At 39.4% G+C, this 24,993-nt stretch overlaps 1 protein-coding gene across 10 annotated transcripts in view; it reads left to right on the top strand.

The window, feature by feature from the left end:
* The window catches only part of RBFOX1 (RNA binding fox-1 homolog 1), a 691,795-nt gene that overhangs the window by 549,226 nt on the left and 117,576 nt on the right, over positions 1-24,993 (top strand). For all 10 annotated transcript variants that reach the window (XM_026049083.1, XM_026049093.1, XM_026049092.1 and 7 more), the window contains one exon: positions 22,275-22,517. In XM_026049083.1, coding sequence (XP_025904868.1) covers positions 22,275-22,517 — 243 coding nt within the window. The remainder of the gene's footprint in view (positions 1-22,274; positions 22,518-24,993) is intronic.

The following is a 24,993-nucleotide window of genomic DNA, read 5'->3' on the forward strand; positions in this document are numbered from 1 at the left end:
GCTCCCGAATCTGCCTGGGATTCAGCGCTGCTCTCACCTTATTGAGATAGCAGCACTTACATCCCAGGCAGGTGCCCCTGGTTTTGGTGTTTTGGCCCATGCTCGAGCTCAAGCCGTACCCTTGTTTTGTGTGTGTGTGTGAATTAAACACAGCAGGACAGGAAGAACGACTTTGCTTTTGCAAAGAGTCTTTATACCAGAGCAGAACTGAGAATGAGCCTGTGCTTTAGCTGTTCAGAGTCTGCAAGTGTGCAAGGCTCAGGCTTGCAGGCGCTAAACGGACCAAAACACCAGAGAATTCCAGAAAAAAAAAAAATGACAAAAGAGGGTGTGAACATATTTGTTGACAGGTCTTTTTCCCCCCCGTTGGCCGCTGTGCACTAATTGAGGGCTTATCTGTTGGTTTTGATTTAACTGTTAACAACTTGGTGTTGTTTTGCTGGGTTTAAAACATGGCAAACCTGTATTCTGTCAATAGCAGCACATTGATTTTTCCAAGCTGAATCTGAGGGGCATTTGTGAGAACTGGGAGCAGAATTCAGAGGATCTTTCACTTCACCTTTAAATCAATGCTGCATGTGGCAGGGAGCCCAAAATCAGCCCCCCAAAAAGGGCTTTCCTAAAGCAGATGAAGATTAGTTGAAGAAAATACCACTGGAAACACACATGCACCACGAGTAAAGCAAAGCATGTTACTATTTGTCATTTCAGTTGTCTTTAATTGAAAACTTACTTTTATTAGATTAAAAAAGGAATCACAGCTGTTTGATCTATTGTCCAATTATAGGGAGCAAGTTCACTGCATTAAGGTTGCTAAAGTTGTTAGGTTTAAATAGATCATCCTTAAATTTATTTACAGTGTTAGTGGTGTTAACAGCATTAAGACCATTAATTTAGAAAGAAGTAGTAGACAAAATATCTTACATGGTTAGTGCTTTTTCTGTAAAATCTAGCATGGATTAAAATAATAAGACAACCTCAAGTTAGAATTGCTATATGGGGATTGATCCACTTGTAGAGATACAGTAATATGATATTTTCAATACTATAATTCCAATACTTCATTTTACAAAAACATGGTAAAATTAATCTGAAATTCACCAGTTATTTTCATATTGGAATGATAAGTAACTGAATCAACTAAAGCAAACAGAAAATGTTATATAACTTCTCCCTATTGATTATGTCCTTTCTTAGAGAAATAGTGATTTCTTTCACTAGTTATTGGTTATAGGTTTGGACATTCAGCTTTTATAGAAACCCTGGATCACACAATAGGGATTTCTGTTGACTTCTGTTTCCTCCATGTGCCCCCCACGCTTTATGTGGCACCGGGTGAGGATGCTGTGCTGGGAGCACGTGAGCTTGGCTGTGGTCCTTGCTCAGTTTGGAAAAGGAAGCTCTAGCAGAGCCCCTGTTCAGCATCTTGTCACCTGCTGCTTTATCTGAAGTTGCAAGAATTGGTTCATGAAAACTGTGCATTTCTCTCAGATAGACTACCTGGTTTTAGCTCTTGAGGATAATCTGCTTCTTTCTCAATGTTATTTGTATTGTTTTGCATCTTCACTTAATTCGCACTGAGCCACAGACTGTTTTCTGCAATTAGTTAACTCTCCCACAGGCTTTCAGTTTGGAAAATGCAACTTTTTCCCCACGCTTAATCTCTGCATTGTATAGTGTATACAAAAACTGGAAATTTTCAGTAGGTGCAATACTAATTGAACTGAATTCCTGCTGGATGTGTGTTGGGTGAAGTCAGGTTCCCAGTAAAGCTGATGCACCAGATAGAGGGGGGATTCATGTGTAAGGATTTCACAAACCACGCTCAGAGGAAAGCCCCTTCCTGAGTTACATTGGTAAAATAATTAAAACTGCTTTAACTGAAGTGATGTGATTATCTTTGACTGTGCTCTGCGTGGGCATCTCTTGCTCCAAAATCGGAGCCAGCGGGAGGAGTGGGTTGCATAGCACACACGCCTTCCCACATGAGCTAACATTGCTCAAATATGAGAGGAAATTCTTTTAGTTTATACAAATACAGTGTTTCTTTGGAAAAGTTACCATTGGGAGAGACTTAGAGAGGTGCCTCGTTGAGTTTGAGCCGTCTTCTAGATGTGGTCAAAATGTGTTAGTTGCACAAGTAAAATCCTCTTGCAGGGCAGGTCGGTTATGCTGTTTTATGTGCCTTAAATGAAATAAATCCCTGTGTTCATGCTGTCCTTTCAGAGTTGTGCAGGTCTCTATTTTCAGTGGTACACTGACATAGAGGGAATACRAGGAATACCTTTATCCCTATTGTTAAAGAAAATTCTTGGTGTGGAGGTAATGGTAGTAGTTTTTCTAAATTMTATGTGTGGTCAGAGAAATTTAGAAAAGAAAGATGTGAGAATAATGATTGGAGAATTTTCCAAGTGCTTACTTCCTAGAGGAATATCTAGCTATGTTGTCTGAGTCCTCTGCATTCATGTCTGATAAAATGTATAGGTAATTTAGAAGAAATTTGTCCAAGTGAGGCCACCTCACTGCTTTGGGTACTAGTGCACCAATAGGCAGAATAAAGTACTTAGTAAATTGTCTTTGAACAAAATCTGAGGTTGTGTGGTGCAATTCACTCATGTATCGCTGACCTGCAAAAGAAAGCAGGTCCTCGTAAAATTGTCTCCTTGGTGTCCTCATAGGCAGTGGATGATAATGTCAYCCAAAGATGTTCCCGTGCTTCTGTTGAGCGTTCGTTCAAAGGTGGCAGCAATGGCTCCATGAGCATTAAAGGAAGAGTGCAATTTCATGGAGTGTCTTAAAACAAATGTTTCTTGAAAACTCAAGCTTTTATGTTTGCTCTTGCAGTGTAATTTTTGTAGCATACTAGTAATCTCAAACTAGCTTCCAAATGGCAATTTATTGGCTCTCCTTACATTTTGACTTCAGTATTCTTTTCCGTAGAGATCCTAGCAGAGCAGTTTGCTATATTTAGGATGCTAATGGCAGTCCCTGTACCTCAGAAGAGGGCTCTATTATTAAATTGACAGAATGTCAGTAATAGAAATCAGCTCTAACTCGCTCTGCATGTCATTAACTGGGAAAATCACAAGCTAGCTCCTAACATTGATCAGAATTCTCTTTCTTACTGATTGCTGTGCTGGACCTAGAACAAAATTCTTGAGCATATTTTGGTACCCAACAGAAATTGCAGTGCTTGGAGCCTGTTTTTACCTCCTGAATAGTTAATATATTCATTTCTCCCTTAGAGAGGGAGTTTACCTAAGTTAGTGAAACTGGGGGTGAAGTCTTTTTAGATTTAAAAGAGGTTTCCCACTTATCTATTTTAGATTGTCATATATTGCAATGTGCGTGTCCAAATCTACCCACATGGCACTATGCAAATAAGGCACTCCCACATAGTGAATGTTCTGCACAAGAAATCATGAAACGCCTAAGTAGCTGCTTTTTCCCTTTTAATAAATGGAGCCCTAAAAGTTATTCCAAAGACTGTACAATTCTGCCCACCAGCCATGGATAATACAGGGCATCTTTAAAGTACATCATTATATAAGCTCATAGGAAGAAATGAAGCAAAAAATGCTTTTTTTTGTTTTTGATGCAGCTTTAGCAAGTTGCAGGTTGTTTGAAAGACTCTCCTRGACAGCAAGTTAAGATGGAAAATGAACTAGTTTAATTCCCTATGCTGCTGATCCCATTTCTGTTTAAGTCAATAGTAAACTCGCATGGACTTAACTAGCAAAACTCACATGGACTTAACTAGCAAACCTCTATACCCCTGACTGCAGAAATCTGGACTGATAGACTAGGATAAGGATCATTTGCTTTTAATGCTTCTCCCAAAGCATCAGCTGCAGTCATGTTGATGGAGAGAAGGTATTAGCCAGCGTTGTCTGATACGCTGCTTTGCACAAAAGCAGTAAAACTGGGATGTTGATTATGCTTTAATTTACAGTATAATGCACAGCTTAATTTATTTGCTTTGTCAGATTAGAAAAGCAAGCTCTMATATGTTGGCCAGATTCAAAAATGAATAATTTTCTTTCACACCTTCAATGCTGCTTACACAGTATATTCTTTTACTGTCTTCTCACAGAAACTTTGGTCTTGTGACATTGATGAATGTTTCGTGTGTCCTGTTTGACGAGCAACTTTATTCCACAGGAAGCTATAGGAGCCCCTGTCTACATGGTTGTGTTGAGAGAACTGTTTATAGGGACGTCTAGGATCCTTGGAGGTGCATGCAGTGCTAGGTCTATGTAAGAAGGGGATATATCGTGGATTGTTAGCTTTTGTAAAAGGACACAATAAAAAATGTACCTTTAAAAACAAACAAAAATAAGCGCAAACAGTGCTATAAACAAAAGCTAAGACCCTAGCTCAAATAAAAATGTACTTAATGTATTGGAAGTCCTTCATTGCTCCTTTACCATGTGGATGAAAGCAGTCATATCGAAAGCTGCATTCTTTTCTTATGTGTGTTTTTATTAATCAAAATGATTTTTAAAAATCACTGAAAGTGTTTGCTGTTTAGTTCTTGGTAGTTCAGTGATTGGACTTCATATGTTGAAATAAGTACATACTGAAAACCATCTGTTTCCTTTGGAATTAAAAGGAGTATGTTCATTAGTGGAAAGTGTGTAACTGATGCTTTAAAAAACAAACAATTTTAGGCTAAATTTAAGTTGATATGTAATCTTTCAAGCAGTTCATACGCTATTACTGTTATGCTTTGGAAACTAGTAGAATAACAATAAATTTTAAATTTCAAAAACTGCCTTTATAGCTAATCTTGGAGGTATTTTTTTGTATTAAATGAGAGACATTAGGTCTCATGTACCAAAGTGAAGACCTCACCCTGATTATCTGAGGGGGAAAATGAGCGATGTATAGACCTTATTCTGGTCATCTTTATAAATAATAATTTGTCTATATTACTTTGTTTCAATTGCAAATGTTTTTGTATTTGCTTTAGTGGGGGTTGCTCTTTCTAATCCTGTTCTTGCACAATCTGTGTTAGAATCTAAGGTTTATATTTTTTGKCTAGTATTTATTTTTTGATGCCTTATTAAATAATAGTGATGAGCTTATGTATATCCAGGGCAGTATGGCAGAAGCACTAGAGTATGCAGAGTTAGAAGAGGAGGACTTAAAGCTTTTGCTTGCTGACAAGGGTTTTGGTAGATGTGATTAAATCTAGCCTTAGTTACAAAAAACAATAGCAAGCAAGTTCAGAGGAAGAGGTTGCAGCTTAATGAGGGCTATTTAACGTGTTACCCTAAATCCACAGAAAGGAAAATCTTTATTCCAAAGGAATGGATGGTTTCTGTTAGGGGAGTTGCACAATTTTTAATGAGTTTTTTTTTTTCYTCCATTAGCTTCAACACTTGGATGCTAGAATGCTAGCCTTGAACACTGAGATTTCTAATGGTAATAAAGCACTTGAGGTGATATTTAATTAAAGTAGAGTGGTGGCAGGAAAGACCTGAGCAGGGCTGAAGTGCTAATCCTTTCGTGTTGCTCGGTGTCCCTCTGAGACTGTGATTGATGAGTTGATTTCTCTGCACGTCTTCATTTGCTTCACGTGGTAATACCCACAGGCAGAGGTGCTGTGCGTTTCCAAATGAGACCTCACCGCCAGTATGAGTGAACGTGGCAAGAGGGTGGGATGGAAAAGCTCTCTGAGCTCTTCAACAACAGATGGAAAAAAAAAAAAAAAAGAAATAGTTGGAGTGGGTGATGTGACTCCTCTTGTAAATGTAATATTTTGTCTACTTTTATGTTGAAAATACGCTTCTCCACCACCCTGTCCTGCCCGTGCCAGGCCTCGCTTTGGAGCGCTCGTGCCAGGTGGTGGGACCGCAGGCTGCCTGGAAGGAGGGGCTGTGCTGATTGCTTTGATTCCTGAAGCCAAAATACATTGGCCAAGAGTTTTCTTAAAGATGGATACTTCCCTTGGTACTAAAAAGGATTGTGTTATCCTATATTTTGTCTATCCGTTGTGTTTTGCTGCATTTTCATATGTCTCTGAAAGGTACCCCGGAAAGATACTGTGATTGGAACTTAGAGCCTGTGTAAGAGCTGCGGTTTTTCTGCCTTGGGATTGGGAGATTTCCTATGGGACTCCCCAAGCTCCCCGTGATCTGCGTCAGAGTCACCATGCTGAGCTTTCACATGGGATTAGGTCTCCGTTTCAGTGTGTAAGATGATAAAATCTAGTTCCCCAAGTGAACTTGTGCTGGATGTGGATAGTCCTGTTAGCACCGAGCGTTTGCTTTGGCAGCGGAGGCAGCCAGCGGAGTCTGGGACTGCGTGAACGGGAGCRTGGCCAGCAGATTGAGGGAAGTGATTATCTCCCTCTCCTTGGCACGTGGTAGAGCTCTTCCAGAATCCTGCCTCCCGCCTGGGGCCCTCCGATACGAGAAAGAAGCTGAGCACCTAGAGTAGCTTTGGCAGCAAACCCCAAGGTGGTCCCTCAAGGAGGTTGTCAGGAGGATGGAGCTGGGGATGTGCTGGGAGGACAAGTGGCAACAGGCGTAAACTGGAACTGGAATCCATTTCCAACTACATATGAGGAAAAAGGATTTTCTCCTGAGAGCAGTTAAGTGTTGGAGCAGGTTGCCCAAGGAGGCTGTGCGTCATTTCTACCCAAAAGAAGAGCATTGTTACCATCTTCTGCAATTTTTGTGAGTTTTTCAGAGCCTGAACAACGTTAGTGGTTGTTTGCCACACTAATTAAATCATGCCAGCCCTTTCATTGCTGATCTGTTATTATTTTATTTTTTAATTGCCATTACAGAGTTTGAGAATTTCATTTTCTTCCCAGAACAAAGGGAGCTTTCTTTGCACCTGGAAACTCTGTTCAAATCAAAGAATAGTAGCAGGCTTRGAATGGCTGCCCAGGAAGACACTGCAAATAAAGAAGACCAGGAGCCTTAAACTTCTTAATCTCATAAAGGGAGCATAATTACACTTACCATGGCATAGGTGACATGAAAAGGGTAGTTAAATACTCTGAACTTCCATAGCCAGATACTTTATTCAACACAGCTGTTGTCTAAAACACATTCTAAARCTAGCTTGTTACCATTTAAATTTGCTAATCCAATGTGCAAGTCCTTAGTAAGTGTTACCTGTACCTCTCAGCTGTCCTGTCTCATGCCTGTGTCTCGCCAGGCATAGAATTGGTCCATCTGCACCTTTTATTTATCATTTGTTGTAGGAAAGAAATATTTTAAAAGATTTTAAAATAAAAAGGTCCCCCATGCACACCTGTATAACCTAAAGTGCTGCTGTCCTTTTTGAGATTTTAAGCAGATTTTGTCTCCCAGGCGTCACCCAGCTTGTCTATCAAGTATTTGTTCTTTTGCAGTCTCTCCCCCGTGTGAGTGAATGTGCATTTTCAAGCTAGCAAGGGTGTTCATTTTYCCTGAGTTCACGAGCATAGGTTTTCTCCTTGTCTCCTCATCTCGGATTTGGAAGTGTTTTGGCAGTGYGACGGGTCCTTGTGTTGCCTGTTGATGAAGGGCTGTATCTGAAACGTTACTTGTTCTTGCAGAATTAAACTAAGTACCAGGAGAGATCGTTGCAGGAATGTCTGTGGTGCTTTCAGGTGTTACTGCTCTCTAGCTGGAGGTGAACAATCCCATCGCTCAGATATAAAATATATGGCCAAGGCTCATGTGATTCACTGCAGAGGTGGATTACATATTCCCTACTATTTTTGGTATCCAAAAAAGCTAAAGCAGCAGAAGCATGGAAGACACTCCCAAAATTCCTCTGAGCTTTGCAGATGGTGATATTTTGGGTACTGCCATTTCTGTGGCAATCATCTGACTGCAATGTGTGTTCGYAAAAACTGTACCCATCCCAGAATTTAATCTAACATGGTATTATCAGTAACTCAGCCAGACTTACTACACTGTAACCATACTTCTCTTTTTGTGCCTGTGTGCAGTTCAGTAGTTTTGAGTTAGAAAGGGGTAACAGTTTCTGAAAAGCAAAATCGCTGATATGTGAAAGAAGGAAAAATAACAAGTTTAGCAGAGTATTTGCATGGAACATAATTATGTCTCAAGAATGAAATGCAGCCTTGCACAGCGAGCCTGCACGTTTGCTCATTACCCCCAAATACCTTCAGTGCTTTCTCATTTACAGCAAAATACAAACCAACAACAACAAAAAAAAAAGGTTTGGATTATATTGAACTTCTAATCCTAGTGAACAATTGTTTAGATGAAAGGACTTCCCTGCTAGAGATCAAGCTGTAGGTTTCTCGATCTCATGAATTTCTTGAGAACATCTCTGAGCAATCCTGCTTCCATGATCACTGAGGAAACCCTGCGGTTGCTCCAGAGTGGCAGTTTGGTTTGTCACAGATGATCCTCTACAACAGGATTTGCTGGGAAGTAGCAGGCAACTTTCTACATGGAAAAAAAGATTAGTCCAATATGATTACCTAGGAATGTTTATATCTCTGCTAACACTGGTTTTCAGAAATTATATTTAATGGCAGCTAACAGTGTAAACTGCATTGCAAAACTGGCTTATATACATAGGCATATATTAATATCTGCACCTAGCTCTGATTACTTTTGTGGCAGGTTATTTTTTATGTTCCTGAAAACATAGGTGAAATCTAATTTCCTTATGAATTCTTTTTCTCCCAGGTTGTTATTTAGTAGTACACAGCAGGCAAATGCAGTTGCAAAATGTTTTTTTTGGGGCATATTAGGTGTTGTTTTGAAATTCTGAAATAATCTGTATTTCAACACTCAGCATTTTGGTATACGTCTCTTACATATTTTATTTAAGTCTACGTAAAACTTGAAAAAGATTATTCTCTACAAAAAGGACAGAAATGATTTACAAATTTTTCAGCCAAAGAAGAGAAATTGGAGAGCTGAAAGCTACAGTGGCAATAGGGACTTGTTTGCATCAGAGAGATGCACTGGTAAATGACAAGTATTCTTTGACTGAGGTGCTGCAAAGAAATGATAACTGCTAAATGTTAAATGTTTGGTTTTATAGTATTAGTGTTTTTTCTCCCTGCAATTTTATTTAAAATACTCCTTCAGAACTACCCTTCAGCTAGGCTAAGTGCATGAGTGCAAGGCTTACAGGAGGTTGTTTTCTTTTTTAACTAGTGTTTTAATTGAACTGGTACTATGTTTTTGCCCTTTCAGCTTCATAGAGTGAATGTAAGATGCTTGCTAGCAACTTCCAGACCTCAGTAGTGAGCTATGCATTGTAATTTTTGTTTTATATAATCTAACAAATCGAAGCAAGATGTCTTAATTTACTGATGCCCAGAATAATACTGCTTTGTCCAATACTCCGAGTTCTTTGCACAGAGGAATAGAGATGTTTGTAGTGTGCTGCTTATATTGTTTGATTAATGCAGTATTCTCTGTTTAATTGGGAATACTTCATACTGCCGCTTGTTTGCTTCCAAAGTGTGCAAGAATTCTTGAGTTTAGGTTATTTAAGTGGTGTTCGATCTGTGTTGCTTACTTGAGTTTAAAATAATAGCTTGAAAAAAATCAGGCTGTAACTCTTCTTATAATGTTCGTATCAAACAATATTTTTCAAATCAATTGTCCCTGCTTAGCTTCAGAGCTCCCCCTTGGATTTTGTTCCTAATGTGACACAACCTACATATGCTGCACCGGAGATTGAATTTGGAGTGTGTTGCCTTTGTTAATTAGTGCCATTAGTCACTGAAGACCTCTTTATTGGAGGATTCAAATCCACTTTTTCCTCCTGTGCCCATTTAAAGCGTGTTGGTTTTTGATTTTTTTTATTTGTTTGTTTTTTTGTTCTTTAAAACTGCAGGCACTGAATAAATAAGAGGTATCTTTTGTGAATTGCACTTGAAGCGTTGGACCTGTTTGCTGCTGCTTGCAGACAAGTGAAGAGCAGTCAAGCTGGTCCTTGTACCAGGTGGTTGCTATATTTACCACTTCATGAAAGCCAACGCATGGGAAGAACATGCTTGTGTCAAATTTTAAAACAAGTTAAAACAAATAGCTACAGTTGCATCTGGACTATAGGAGGGACTTCTCTAAGCTGTGCTGTGTGGTAGCCTCCGATTCCTGCTCAGAATTGCCCAGAATTTTCCTATTTCATGTTATATACTTAGGTATCATTCCTGTAGCGTCTGTGCCAAACAGAACAGCATTTGGTATCTGCTGTGCTTGGAATTGTCACAATAAATAAAAAGGGGGGAGAATCAGATTTTTGCAGTTGGCTATAGGAGGAAGTAAAGAAAATGATGAAGAAACAGTGTGAGGGAGGCCCTTTCGGTTTGAAAGGAAAGGAGAACTAAAAAAAAAAATGGGAGTGAAAGGCTTGGCAGAACAAACTTAATATGTTTGCAGAGGTAGAATTCCACATCTTAGGCCCGTATTTTGGAGTCTAAATTCCCTTCATACAGCCGTTTTGTGTTTTGTGGTAGATTGAGGCTGCCAGAGTGCATGCTAGATAGATAAATAGATCACCGAACAGTTTCAATAAGTAGAATAAAATTCACGTCTCTACTTTTTTTGCTCTTATTGCTATTATTCCATGGCAGCCAAAAGCTGAGGCACAGTGTTGGGAAAACCTGACTTGAATATAGGAGTCAGGATATTCTTAGCTTGGACTTATCGGGAGGGATTTGTCTCATTCGGCATGACATGACCGGGGAGAAAGCAAGCAGTGAGCTTTCCAGAGGATAATTCATACCATCCTAACATAGGTACCTAAGATGGATGCTGCTCGCACTGTATGGATTATAAAGAAAGTCTAGATGATTAAAGTGACCAAATCTTAAAATAGCTAAAGCTAGATAAGATGAATTTCACTCTTTGGGCGGTGGAGAGGGGGTGATAAGGAAGTAGGAGTCCTCCTTTTTCTTTAGAATTGGGCTGAGAAGATGTATATTGTCTGAAGGATTTTATAGAAATCTCCATTGCAATTGCCAAAATTGTAAGCAGATTTGTTAGCTGTCTCCACAATACATTTAATTCATTTCTGATGGATTTAATAGTGATTTTTTTTTTTTTGTTGCTGTGTTTCAAATGAGCTTTTAGATGTGTGGGGAGAAAGCACGTTTCAATAAACCCTTATTCTGCCCCTCTGTGTTGTGTTGCTCAAGCACCTTGTCGATTCTGAAATACAGCCCCTCACATACCTGATTCTTCTGACAAAAATTAGTAGGCATTAGTGAGCTCAAAAAGTATTATTTCTTTTTTTGCATGTGCTCCTAAATAGGAGAAAACAGCTGATGTCGCTTTACTCCCCCCCAAAATTAGCATCATTCATTGTATGCATTTCTGCTTCAAGGAAAATGTCTTGCAGAAGCAGACTTCAGAAAAACGTAAGTAATTGACACTGCACGTTATACTCGAACTGAGTTCAGGCATACTAGGTGTGCATTAAAAAGACAATGGAATAGATTAGTTTGTGGGTATATTGCATATCAAAATTGTTCTATACAGATATCCGAATATTAAATAAAAGGAAAAGGCTTCTTAAAGCCTCCTATAATCCCTCCTGGCATGGGTATATGAGTAGATGTTCAGTTTTTTTCCTTTAAGTATGCTGATATGATTAAATATAACTTGACACAAGTGATGTACTATGCCATGTGATTGTAATATTTAAAAGAAAAACCACTTTTCTGACTGAATACCTACTAGCTATAAATTTCTGTGTAGCAATATCTAATCTGAATTTCTTTTGCAGCTAGAAGCTGCCTGAATACTAACACATTTGCTGTGTTCTCCATCTCACTGGGTGCACACTCAGCAAATACTGAACTGTTTCAATATTTTCAGATAGCTTATTTCATCTTAAATAACTATTCCAGTGTAAAAGATAGCCAGTTCATTTCATGTGGATTAAAAGCAATTTTAAAGCTATAACTCTTCTTTCTCAAAATAGCCTATGCAGATGCTTAGTTTTGCTAATTCTGGGGCTTGGATGCTGTTGCTTTTATAAATGCTGCTGCACGATATAAACACAAATGGTTTTGGATGCTGTTGCTGTAAATTAGCCATATGCTTCTGGTAAATATGCTGAAGTTTTTATCAATGCTATCTCAGTTTTGGAAAAATATTTCTTTCCATTAAGTCTCCTTCCCCTCCACAGAGCCCCAGAAACAAACAGTAAACTGACGAGAAGATCATTTGTGTCCGGTCTACGATCGGTATTATTTTAAAATAAAACATTATTGACAGCAGTGCTTACCAATGTCAGACACTTTTAGCGGGTTGCAAGGGCCAGCTTTGCAGCAAGATTTCCTGTTGTGATTTTATTTTATGTATGTTCAGCCTTGTCAAGAGGGGCTAGCTAAATAAAGCAAGCTCTAGAGAAGATGTGCTGGAAGAAATGTACTTCAGGTTCCAGGGCAGATTTAGTCACTGTTCCCCACAGATGTGGAAACTAAAATACAGTGATAGATCAACCATTCCTTCCATGGGAAGAGAGGCATTCTAGAGATTTAGCAATATAGGACTTACCAATGAGTATGGTCAGGGAAAGTCTTTCCAGTCACACAGAGGCCATTAAAGGACTTTTTTTTTGTTTCTTTGTAACTACAGATTCACTATGCACTCTATTAATAGATTGGTCTTTATTTTCAGCTAGTTGTGTGTTTAGAAATAGAAATTTTGTGTTGCATAGACAACTTTGCCATTTTCATCTCGTTGCTGAGATTTACCGTACTTTAATATTGTAGTTTAATTTGCCGACAGCAAGCATTGCTGAAGTAAATAGTTACTGCTTAATTCTGTAACAGCATCTTAACATCAACATTAACGGAGGTACACAAATGATGGCAGTGGTAAACAAGCATAGCAAAGTGTAGCAGGGCAGAACGCCAATCTCTCTGTTCCTCGTGCCCAATGATATTTTGATAGGCATTTTAATCTTTGCGGTAAATAACATCAGATATGATGTTCCATAATTTCACTGCAGTGCCAAAATATGAATGCTGCCTCAGCTGGTATTAACAAGATGGCACTGCGTGGTAGCTGGTCCTCACAGCTCAGGTCATTTATGTTCCCCATAAATGGTAGGGAAATATTAAACAAAAAAGGGGAAATGGACATTGTCTGAAAGCAGTGCTAACAGCCAATTCCTAGATTCATAATATTTTTACTCTTTCTGCGTAATTTAAAGATGGGAAACAGTGAAATGGTGAATTTCTTAGGCTATAAATCTATATGGAACTCCACAGAAAAAACTTCTGTTTAGTTTTCATCAAAAGTTTATAAAATTGTAGATCATGATTCTCACCTCTTGGAACTGGTAATTATGATATATGCCTAAATGGAATTCATAAGCATTCTTTCATATAGAAAACCTTTCTTAGGTAAAAATATTGGAGTCATATTTAAACAAAAATCTGCTTGGCTGAAAGTTCTAGGTACGGTGCAGAATACTTGTGCTTTGTAAATACATTGTAATGTTGTTGTGTGTGATCTCTGTGAACAACGGAGAACAGATGATCTTTCCTTAGGGAAAGGCAAAAAGAAAGGGAGATCATTGAATTTCAGTTGCAGTTTAGAAGCCTGGTTGTCTATGGACAGTCTCTTTCCTAGGGCAAATAACCAGGCACTTCCTGCTTAATATAGACTGCATATCTGTATTTTAACACCTTTATATATACAAAGCAAATTCGACAGGGTTCAGTGAATATTCAGTGAAGATTATTCCCCAAATTATTGTTCGATAATACATTAATTAGCCAAAGAATTTCTGATTTGTTTTCTTGCAACTGGTTTGCAGCCTCCTTAGTCATGCTAATGAAATTATTTCATAGAACTGAAGAGACACAGAAATATTGAAGGGGCAGCCAGAGTTCATCCAGTCCAACCTGAAGTTCTCAGCAGTACTAATAGGTTTTGCTAAATGAAATAAGCCACCAGCCTCCTTCAGCTTCTCTCTTCAGGGCATGTGCTTTTGACTGTTGACTGTTTTCATAGCCTCATGAGTTTTTCTGCATCCCTTTTGAACCGAAGGGTGCCAGAAATGGCAATAGTCTCTGTGCTATGCCAGATAGATAGAGCGCTAGCAATTTACCTTGACCATATTTCTTCTTATGAAGGCTAGCGTATTCTTGGCTGCTGTTTGATGAGAGCACACCTTCGATTCGTAACCAATCCAGTGTCCTCAGGTCCTTTTCAGCAGGGTTGCTGAGCTCCTGGTGCAGAACTTGGCACTCTTCCCTACAGACCTTTGAAGCAGCAACCTCAGCAGAGCTTTGGTGAAGCAGCCAAAGTCTACTTGGCTGCTCAGGGAAACTCCCCTATTTACAGTCCCAGGTTCTTGGTTCTTATTGCAGTAGTTTTTATTATCTCTCTGTGTAACACATCACTCTTTCTGCCTCGTGATTTTTAACTAAAAGCCGTTTTTTCATACGTGAGCAAGAACTAATTAGGTACACATGGATCTGATATGGTTTCTCTAGAACAAATGTCCTAAAAAGATGTATGTGGGCATATGATGTAGGGCACTACCTTCGTTTTGAATTGTGGTAGTTAAGCGTGTTGGCAAATACACTGATATATTTTGTGGTACACCCATTAGCCAGCCAACTTCCAAAAAGCCAGGCCTATTATTATAATGTAGGTGAGGCAGCATCTGCAAAACAATTTTGTGTTATTAACCTCAGCTAGGTTAAATTGACTGATTTAGATGCCTTAAAAATGCAGCTGTATCCAGGCCGAACCCCCTGAGAAATTTAATATTTTTGTGAGTGAGTTTAAATTGAGATATTGAATTCTACCTAGAGCAAAATCCTAAATGAATTGTTTCAGCCTTGTTGCGAGAATTTCTCAGATTTCCAGAAATTCCAGGAAAGAGTCACCCACTCAGTTTTCCCTTTTCAGATTCTAATCTTTTTGCATATTCAGTCCTTGATTTATTGGTAGCATTTGGAGAAGCTTTTTGTCCAAGAAACTCTTACGCTTATATATAAGTTACAAAGTGATAATAGTCTGATGGGCATATGGGAGGACTACATAGTATGATGCAGACTTATACCAGGACTAGAACCTTGCTACATAAGCATGGCCTTCACCTGGGCTAGGATTTATGTTTTTTCAGGAGGATCAATGCACCCTCACAAAGCAGATCTAGTAACACATCTCTGCTGTGGCCCGTGTTTGAGCTATGAGTTGTATTTTTGTCTATAGTTCTAAAAGATGGCCCAAGGTTTCCCAGTTTCGGATTGCTTCAGGGACCTGCAGGCTCTGGCTGTGCTGCAAGTTTCTTTCTTGGACAACATCTCTTGTAGTAGCTTTGAGCTCTCTGTTGGCCAAAGGATGGAAACAGGGTGATGTTTTCACCATTTTTTATAAGGGGCCTGTCATTTACCACTTGGTTGGTGTTGCCTTAAGTACTACAAATTTAAGACACAAGATTAAAGTGCACTTTATAAGGATAAAGTATAGCTCCTCAGGTCAGAAACTTTTATATCAATACAGCTTACTGTAGTTCTACTGCTTTACTCTCTTCCTCATTTCCTATTGCTTATTTCTGCCTCCGTGCTTCAGTGCATGGACCTTTCACTTTGGGTGTCACAATTCCTTGTGAACTGATTTGGGAACTGATCCAGCTTCAGAAGTCTCCTATGTTCAGTCAATAAAAGAAAAGGGGGAGGTTGTGCAACCGCTTCCCTAGGAGAGAAATGATAAGAAAATGGGGCTGCCTGACTGCAATTCTGCTTCTCGTCGTGAAAATGACACTTAGATAAGGAAGCTTTGGTTACTGTCTGCTGAGAACTCCTGGTTCCCCCGCTACATGTCTTTTCTTGGCTTTTTTCAAGCCTTTTTTTTTTCCCTCAGGTTTCTGAAAACGGGGAGAAAAAGTGAGGAGCGGGGAACTGGTGAGGGAAGTTGCAGGGTTTTTTCAGATTTTATTGACTGATTGGGCAGAAAGTTGAGCTGTGATTTAAAGGACCTGCATAATATATCTAGTGGTTGGAGAGGGAGAAAGTGGAGCACAGGCAGGACATTTAAGTAAAAGAAAGAAAGATTTCAGAAGTAGTGGGTAGGAAAGTGAAAACAAATTGATGCGACAGAATCGTGTCTGTTTGGGCTGTTGAAAATGGCAAAAAAAGGTACAGTGATGTAGGTAAAGAAAAGCTGATGTATATAAATCATCATGTCACAAGGGCAGCAGAATGGTTCAGCAGCATCATTTGGAAAGAGGAAGGGTGCCAGAGGGAATTCATTCTTCATATTTGTCTGTGCATCCGTAATCCCATGTGGTCCTGAATACAGGCAGGGATCCAGACTTGGATTTAGTCTTTCGCAAGTGGTTTGCCTTTGTAAAATGTAAGTAACAGTATTTAACTTGCGCTCTTAAGTATTCAGAGATACTTAATTGGCCAAGGTCTGTTCCATATGTTGACACAAAACAGAGACTTCATTTCCAGATGAATAGCAAGAAAGTAGACTTTTACTGGAACACAATATGTTAAGCATGAAGAAGATGATAAGAAAATGTACTCTGTAACAGGAATAAAGAGATGCTCCTGTTGATGCTTTTCAGATAGTGAAGAAAATCTCTTGTGCTTACTAGTACTGTGGAAAACGTATTTTCCATTAACATTCTTACTGTTGAGAATACCCTTCTTTTGGAAGGATATTTATTTAAATGAAATCTGAATCTGTCTCCCTCTCTGTACTGGAACTTCCACACACCAAAAAAAATTTCAAAAAAAAAAAAAAAGAGAAAAAAAAAGAGAGGAAAAAAAAAAAAAAAGGAATGGAGAGAGGTGGCTGGAGAATTCATTTTGTATGATTGCAGAAGCAAATGATGTGAGTCAAGTGGCCCGGTCAGATAATTAAGCTACAACAGAGAAAGCTTGCAGAATCAGTCAGTTGTGATTATTGGTCCAGTGTGGTTGGATGCCTGATTCCTTCTGAAAAATATGAAGTGGCTGTTTTTATTATCATTAATTGCAGAGTGCCAGCAACAAATCTGTAAGAATCACACTGCCCCTTTAAAGAAATCCATGGTATTTCAGTTGGGATATGAAGTGATGGCTGTTTATCAGCTGTCCTGTTCACCCTTTGGCAGTAGATATTTGTGAGGAAGAATTCCCCTGGTACAAGTTTCCCCTGCCTTGTTGCCGAATTCTTGCACTTGTAGGCAATCTGAGACATGGTGCCAGTAAAGGTGTATTCTTTGGGGCTGTCTGCATCTTTACAGCTTTTTTTTCTTTATTACGTAATTTAATTAGGAGCTTAAATCATTTTTAAACCACCTCCGGAGTACATAGGCAAGTTCTTCTGACAGTGAAGCATGAACTTGCTTAAAGTGCCTCACAGAACCAACCCTTGGCAGCATTTGTGAAATACTTCCCCTGGTAAGCAAGTGGGTTATCATGAACTGAAAGAAAAAAGGAAACAGTATTTGAGTTGCAAGGAAGAGTAAAGCGCATTTAATCCAAAACAGGCTATTGCAGCATACACGGGTTACTTATGGAGTTCAGTAGCTTTAAAATAGAAGTCATCTTGCTGTTAAATTTGCCACATGCAGGAAGAATTAATCGCGTAGAAACACACACATGTGAGGTTGGGCTCTGCAGAAGTCAAAGCCCTGGAAGTTCAGGGGCTTTTACAACTTCGAATGCAGCATCTTAATTTTAAAAGGGAAACATTCAGCTTGCAGCAACTTGCATAGTAGCATTCCGAATGTTTTCTAAACAGCTATTAATGTAGTCAAGCTGTGTTTTTTCTCCTTGTGTGTGTAATCATCTGCTCAGCGTTGCGCTCCATGGCTGGGAGCACGAGACAGAGGAGTGGCCTGCTGTGATTGATGGGCCGAGGCCCCGCAAGCTGAAGGAGTCCCATCTGGATTAGGTTTTGGGAGCCGTCGGATGCTGAGAGGGAGGTCAGTAAGCCCCGCATTAGCTCCCCCTCCTTCAACACCCCTATCGTCCCCTCTCAGACCCGCTGTACCACGCTCGCACACCCGCGTCCATAGTTGGTGCTTGCTTTGGGCAGATGCTGTATGGCCTGGGACTAGAGCAGCTGCCAAGTTTATGGAGGATAAAGGGAGCAGGATGGTACAGCAGGTATTTGCACTTTTATTTTCACTTGAAACGCTCATTTTGAGTCAAGCCGGGGCATTTCTTATATCCCGCGGCACCAGTGCATGCAAGACTCTTCAAATCCATGTTTTGTTGCTTAAGTCATTCTGAAATAGGGAGAACTGCAGCAGCGATTACGTGTCTCTGCTGTGCTTGATGTATCTAACTGAACCGTTCTTATAACCAGCAGGTTTACAGAGTAATGCTGCATTTTTCTTCTTTGTTTCCATGCCCTGAGGATATGATGCAGTTTGGCTCATTTAACTATAGTACTAGAGAGGCTTTCTCTAAATGTGAAATATGTCTTGCCAAAGAAACAAAACACACCAAACTGAAATAGAGTAAAACAAACAATAAACTGTTACTTAGACTTTAAAATGTAGGCAGCCAGAAAGGTTTTCACTGCATAAATACAGTTTTATGCTGCAAATATGTTTTGAAAATGGAACGCCGCCTAAGTAATATTTTCTGTGCTGTCTTTTGTGTACAAACATAACAAGCTTGCTTTATTGCATTTTGACACTTTTCATGCATTTTTTAATTATGAAATCCTTTCAGAACAGAAGATGCTGAAAAGGCATGTTGAGATCTGAGATCCTGGGAGCGTTTTTAAATCCCTAAGCTTTTCTTCAAATGGAGTAGTATATACAGAATAGGAACAGTTTCACTTACCTACGTTGTCAGAAGGCTCTCTAGTTTTGCTCTGTGCAGTTCAACATTTAGGCAGAAAGCAATAAAGTTGATTTTATACACTGCCACGTAAAGCATATTTTTCAGTTGAAATGTGGTTTTCATTAAATCTCAGGCCAAAACATTTAGCAGAGCCTGACTGTCTGCCATCCTTTGTTCTTCTTTCCGTTGCCAACAACTACTTTATTAAAAACCATGCACAGAAGTGAGCATTAAGGGGGTCATTTAAACTTAAAGTAAAGCTCCTTGGATCAGAGTCTGGAATGACAACATCTGTGTAGTCTCGCATGCCCACATTGTACCAAACCATCTCTGTGCACCGTTAACTGCCCTTCAGGATTACTCTCGTACCTGAGTTCGAAGGCTGATTTAGGATCAATGTTTCCTCTTGCGTTCAGGGCAATTTCATGTTCTCAGCTTAATGCCTTAGGCCTATTAGTTCTTTCTTTTCCCCCCCCCCCTCCCCCCCCCATTTTAATTCCCTTTGTTTTAAAGGGCACAATAATGTGTCATTTTAGATGGCCATACCTAAGGAATTTCTGGTTCGTTAAGATCCATTCAGTTGCAGCTGAGTTTTGCGTAGCCTGGAATTTTCGTCAACCACAAGTATGTGCAAATATCTATTAGCTTAAACTGCATTGTTTCGAATCCCAGATCATATTTTTTAAACTGTTGGTGTGAGACACATCTTAGTAGTAAAGAACATGTGTAGACATAGGCGCTTTTATGCTGTATTGTAATGCCATGTCTATTGGGGTCGTATACATAAAGAATTCACGTTACTTTTAAACCTAAAGAAGGCTGCATTAGTCTGCTGCATTTGAGAGACAAATAGCTCAAGTTTATTATTACTGTCATTTCAAACTTTGACAAAAGCAGAGTATGCAAGTGTAACACCTTTAGCTCTTTTTCCTTTCTTTTTTTAACAGATAATTTAGTAAATGCGTAACCTTACATGCCTCTTTCCTATATATATATATATATGTATATATATTTTAATATGGCAAGCCTGCAAACTTTTGAGTATGTAGAAGTTATATAAAAATACTGCTTCTTCACCGTTTCTTGCATTAAAACGGGGACTCTATAATAGGGGACCCAGCCCTCGCTTGGTGCATCGGGGCAGGGAGGCAGAGGGCCCTGGGCAGCGCGGAGGGGCCGGAGCTTCCAGCGCTCCCTGCTCTTTCCCGATAATCCTAAAAAAGTGAAGCATTGCAAGTTGCTGGTAAGAAATCATATAACAGCTCAATGTTCTTAATTAAATATTAGCTGTAATTAGCACTAAGTGTGACTGCTTCGAATATTAATTAGGGTCTCCTGGAACTGCTGTCAATGTTAATGAGAAACAGTGGGGGTCTCGGCAACATCTGTTTTTGCGACTCGAGGTGGTATAAAAGCCGTTAGCTGAAATGCACCTGGACATTACTGCCTGGTCCCTTCTTGCCATTATTGTGCTTTTTTAGCATCTGCAGACCCTAGTGCCGTGGTTAGATCTGACGTGAAGGGCTCGGTTATGGACCAGAGGTAACCAGCTCCTGGGCTTCAAAGCCAGCCCAGTAAACCTGAGTCTATAGGCCGGACTGCAAGGCGTTCTCCTTCAAGTTGCTTATTGAAGGACGTCTTAAAACATGGAAAAAAAAATCAACGCCTCCTCCTCCCAAAATGTTTTTGAGGCACTCATTTAAAATCTGATAAATCTTTTCCTGCTGCTTGCTATTTCATGTCAGGGATTTGTTTTTAACAGTGAGAAAATATTAAGTGTGGAAAAAAAAAAGAAATGGACCTTAACATTTTAGCCCAAGAAGGTGTAGGTTTACCCTTACTAAATGGAAATTACGAGGATTTTTAACCTCTGTGGAAATCTAAATTGTAGCATATTTCAGTACAACAATACCTTTCGTATTCGTATAAATTTCGTATTCGATTCGTATAAATGGAGCTTCCTGGCTTAACCCTGTGCAGTAAATCATGGTAGGTAAATGACACTGTTTTCATTTTAAACATGGTTGAATGAAACACTGTAAAAGTACTTGCTCAGGGTCATACACTAAAATGGCAGCAAAGATGGGATTAAAATTGGAAGGCTTTAGTTTCCCACTATAATACTTAATTTTCTAGGGCACAAAGCCTTTTCAATGGAAAATGTAATTTTCATTTCTAATCCTGCCATATACTCAAGGCTTTTTCATGTGCAGTGGTTTTCAAATTTTTGAAAGCTCCTGAATTTAGACCTAATTCAAATCAGATCACTGATGTCTGAATCAGTTGAAAGTGTTTGGAAAAGCCTTGAAGTATGAAATGCAGAAGAATGACTTTTTTTTTTCTCTCAGTCTAATTTGAATTTACGAAATCAAGAAATCAAGAACTCATGAGGGCCAAGAAACAAGATGCTCCCATTTTTTCCTTTGCAAGTACTTGTACATGCTGTGATGGGAGAATGATAACATATATGAAAAACTTCTTTCATTTTTACTGATTTACTTATTTTGACATTACTTGATATTTATAAGAATAGCTTTACCTTGCAAGCCAGTTAGTCTGTCTCAGTGTAGAATTCTTTATAGCCTCTGTGGTGCCCTGTGTGGTGGCCTCTAATACAGCACTCTGCTTTGAGCATCTTTTAAATATATGCTAAAAGTTTTGTCTGTGTTTTCCCTCCATTATCATTATTTGGTATGACTATAGCATTTAATAAGACACATGTAATTGATACATTAATGCATTTGACTTCTTACTGTCAAACATGAAAGAGATCAAACTTCAGAGCGATGAGGGCAGTTGTTTTTTAATTATACAGATTCACTGCATTGTGTTCCAAAGTTGGAAGATTTTAAATGTATTTATTTTGACCTCTTACAGTGTAGAAATTTTCTTTTATGTTAGGTTAAGGGTTTAAATCGATGTATTTTTAGATTCAAATATTTAGTATTGTGATTGCAAACTTGAGTCTCATTGTTTTGTATTTGTGCAATGCAATTGCTCAGCACTGTCTATTGCAGATAGTTCTGAGTAGCTGACAAAGCATCACTTTGTAAATATTTTGATATATGTGAACAGTATATGCTTAAGTTCTGTTGTGTGGGGGATGAATGTTTATTCTGAAGACAGCAAATCATAACTGACCATAGACTATAATATAACAGGTACCTATAATACCTGTAATGACAGTTGCTCTCAGTAACTTTTGGAGTAAGTTGAGTCCTCTTCTGTGTTGGAGTTGAGGCATTAGTACAAACAGATCTCTCTGGCCTTTTAGAGTTGAAAAATAGTCTACACTTATCCAAGGAACAGCACTTTCACTTGTCTCATTGTAATATGATTGAATAGGGTTAGGAAAACTGGGATTTAATTCAGATAGGAAACTTTCCCCTGCAGAAGGAAACCGTGTGCCCTTTCCAGGCCAAGAATCTTGCAGGATATTACCGTGGCTTTCTAAATCATTTGATCTCACTCCGTTTTCTCGTTTCTTCTGCCCCTCGCCCTGCTTTGCTCCGCGCAGGGTAATCAGGAAGCTCCCGCACCTCCTGACACCATGGCGCAGCCTTACGCCTCGGCGCAGTTCGCTCCTCCTCAGAACGGCATCCCCGCGGAGTACCCGGCCCCGCACCCGCACCCCGCGCCCGACTACCCCGGCCAGAGCACTGTTCCCGAGCACACGTTAAACATGTACCCGCCTGCCCAGACGCACTCGGAGCAGAGCGCCGCCGACACAAATGCACAGACCGTCTCCGGCACAGCCACAGTAAGTCCACCTTTCGGCCGGTTTTAAAGCTGTGCATCGCGTCTTGCTTATATACGTGTGGATAACAAGTATTTTTGTGTTGCACTTAGTAGTTCTACACTTCATTTCTGCTCTCCGTTTGAAGGTTGAAAGCCCGTCCAGGTTTTTCTTTGAACTTGGATAATTCTATTTTTCTGCTTTCGGAGCCTCGCACAAACTGTGGGAGCTTGGTAGAATCTGTGCTTTCCAAATTCCTCTCCTACAGTATCAGACTGACAAAATGATTAATGGGAAGCCTATGAATCATATAATAATGTTTGACTACTTCTGGTCTGGCAGAACATGGGAGAACAGTGTTTGTTAACACTTATTTGAAAGAAAAGCAGGCATTTATTTTGTTATTTTTCATGACCTCTCTATTTTTCAGAAATGAGTGGATTTTTTTTTTAACAAAATTCTTAGTTGAATGATACTGTATTGAAGTTGCACAGCTATGTGATAATGGATTGCGAAGAGCGGGCCTTCGGTACTGGAATCTCCAGGGAATTTGTTCGTGCAGCTGTTAAGAAAGCTGTGTGTAGGACTGGACAGTGGTGAGCCACGGGGGAGAAATTAGTCACTGGAGATAGCAAACTATGAATGGCAATTACTCAAAATAGTGATCTGCAAGTAATAAAGAGACTTAGATATTTCCCCAACATGTTTGTGAAAGAATATAGAATCCTGAAAATGTTTGTGCAAAGGAGTATGGTTTTGAATTGAATTTGAAGTTACAGAGATGGCCAACATTGATGTTCAGTATCACTTCTCAGCATCAAATTTGCCTTTAAGTTGTCCTTACAACTTCCTGAGATGGAATTGCAATTGCTGATGCACTCATATGTTGAAAACATTCCTTAAAATTGTTCTGCTGAGGACAGAATTGGTAGACTTTTCCTCTACTTGAATTAGGTAGTCATGAATTGTGGAGGAGACTCCTTGGATGTGAGTCCTTACCTTGGAATTTAAGGCACAGATTTCATACTGTGATAGTTTAGTGCTTCTATCTGAATTCTAGATCAGGACCCGGGGTATCCAATACAGATGGTTGGCAGATTTTGGAACCATCAACCACCTGCATGAAGTGTTGAAGGATCCAGCACAGATTAGACAGCCCACTGCAACTGAGCAGACATTTGGAGCAGCCCTACTTGTCCTCATTATCCTTGCTGCAGTCATGCTCTGTACCTCATTTTGCCCTCTTTATTCCCTGTCACCTGTCCTACTTGAAAGGTTTCGTTCATTAGGGCAAAAAAAAAAAAAAACGAAGGAAAAGTTTGGATCTGGAAGACTCAGAGTGGAAGAGTCTTTAGGGAAATGCTGCCTATTATGAAATGACTCTCCTCTTCTTCAGCAGCTGAAGGTTTCCAAGGCATCTTTTCCTCCTTGAATAAGGAATTTCTTCCTTTAAAGGCTCATGGGAGTGCTCATCTTTATGTGCTGGGGAGAATGAAAAGCATTTATTTTTGAATGAGTTGTTCTAAAGATTTGTATGCATCTTGCCCTGTCACTAACATCTTTGTATGGATATGAACAAGAAAGAAAAACAATATATATAGATATATATAGATATATATGTATATATATATATATAGAGAGAGAGAGAGAAGGTTTTTTATATCTAGAGGTTTAGGATTTAAGAGTGTAGAAGGGCAGGTAACTTCTTTTTCATGTTAGCAAGAGATCCCTTTCAAAAAGAATGAAGGCCTTGTAATGGATAGTCAAGAAAAAAAACATACAAGTCTTTTTATTATTCCCATAGCAAGGTCATCACGGATCTATGATTATATGTGAAGCCCATATGAATTTTGTGCCCCGACACATTCAAATAGACACACTTAAAAGAAAAACAGCAGCAAAAAGTATTCCCTGCCATTGTCACAAACTGGGGATGTAATCGGTGACGCTCCCACCTCCTCCCCAGTAAAGCAGCTCTGTGTCCCTAGTGTGAGTTGCCCAGGTCTGGGGTTTATGCAATCCATTCCATCAGTCTTTTAATTTCAGAAGTGGTGTCTTTCTATTGCACTGAGCGACCCTCTCTTCCAGTAATGTGGGAAAGGTTAAGTGTGAAAGCATCCTATTTACCTGCATCACTTAGGGCTATATGCAGCTCTACAGCATCCCTCTATTCAGCTCCTTGTTAAATTCCTCATCATCACAGGTTTCTAAGTTTTTGTGCCATGATCGATTTTGCCAACCATTATTGCAACTCACTGCCCTCCGTCTGGAAAGAGAGCTCTAAACTGAACAGATACTCCACAAGACATCGTATATTGATTAACAGAATAATTGTCTCCATTGTCCCTGTCTCATTTTTTATATCCTGCTATATAACTTGCTCTTCCAAGCACTGTTGCGTGTTGAACAGTTCACGGCAATGCCCAGCTCTGCCTTTTCCTATCAGCAGCCTGTTGGCCTTTATACCATCCGGTTCTGAAGTAGAAGACTGTCCATGCTA

The sequence above is a fragment of the Nothoprocta perdicaria genome, unplaced genomic scaffold, assembly GCF_003342845.1.
Source record: "Nothoprocta perdicaria isolate Ctin4 unplaced genomic scaffold, notPer1 scaffold_59, whole genome shotgun sequence".
NCBI lineage: Eukaryota > Metazoa > Chordata > Aves > Tinamiformes > Tinamidae > Nothoprocta > Nothoprocta perdicaria.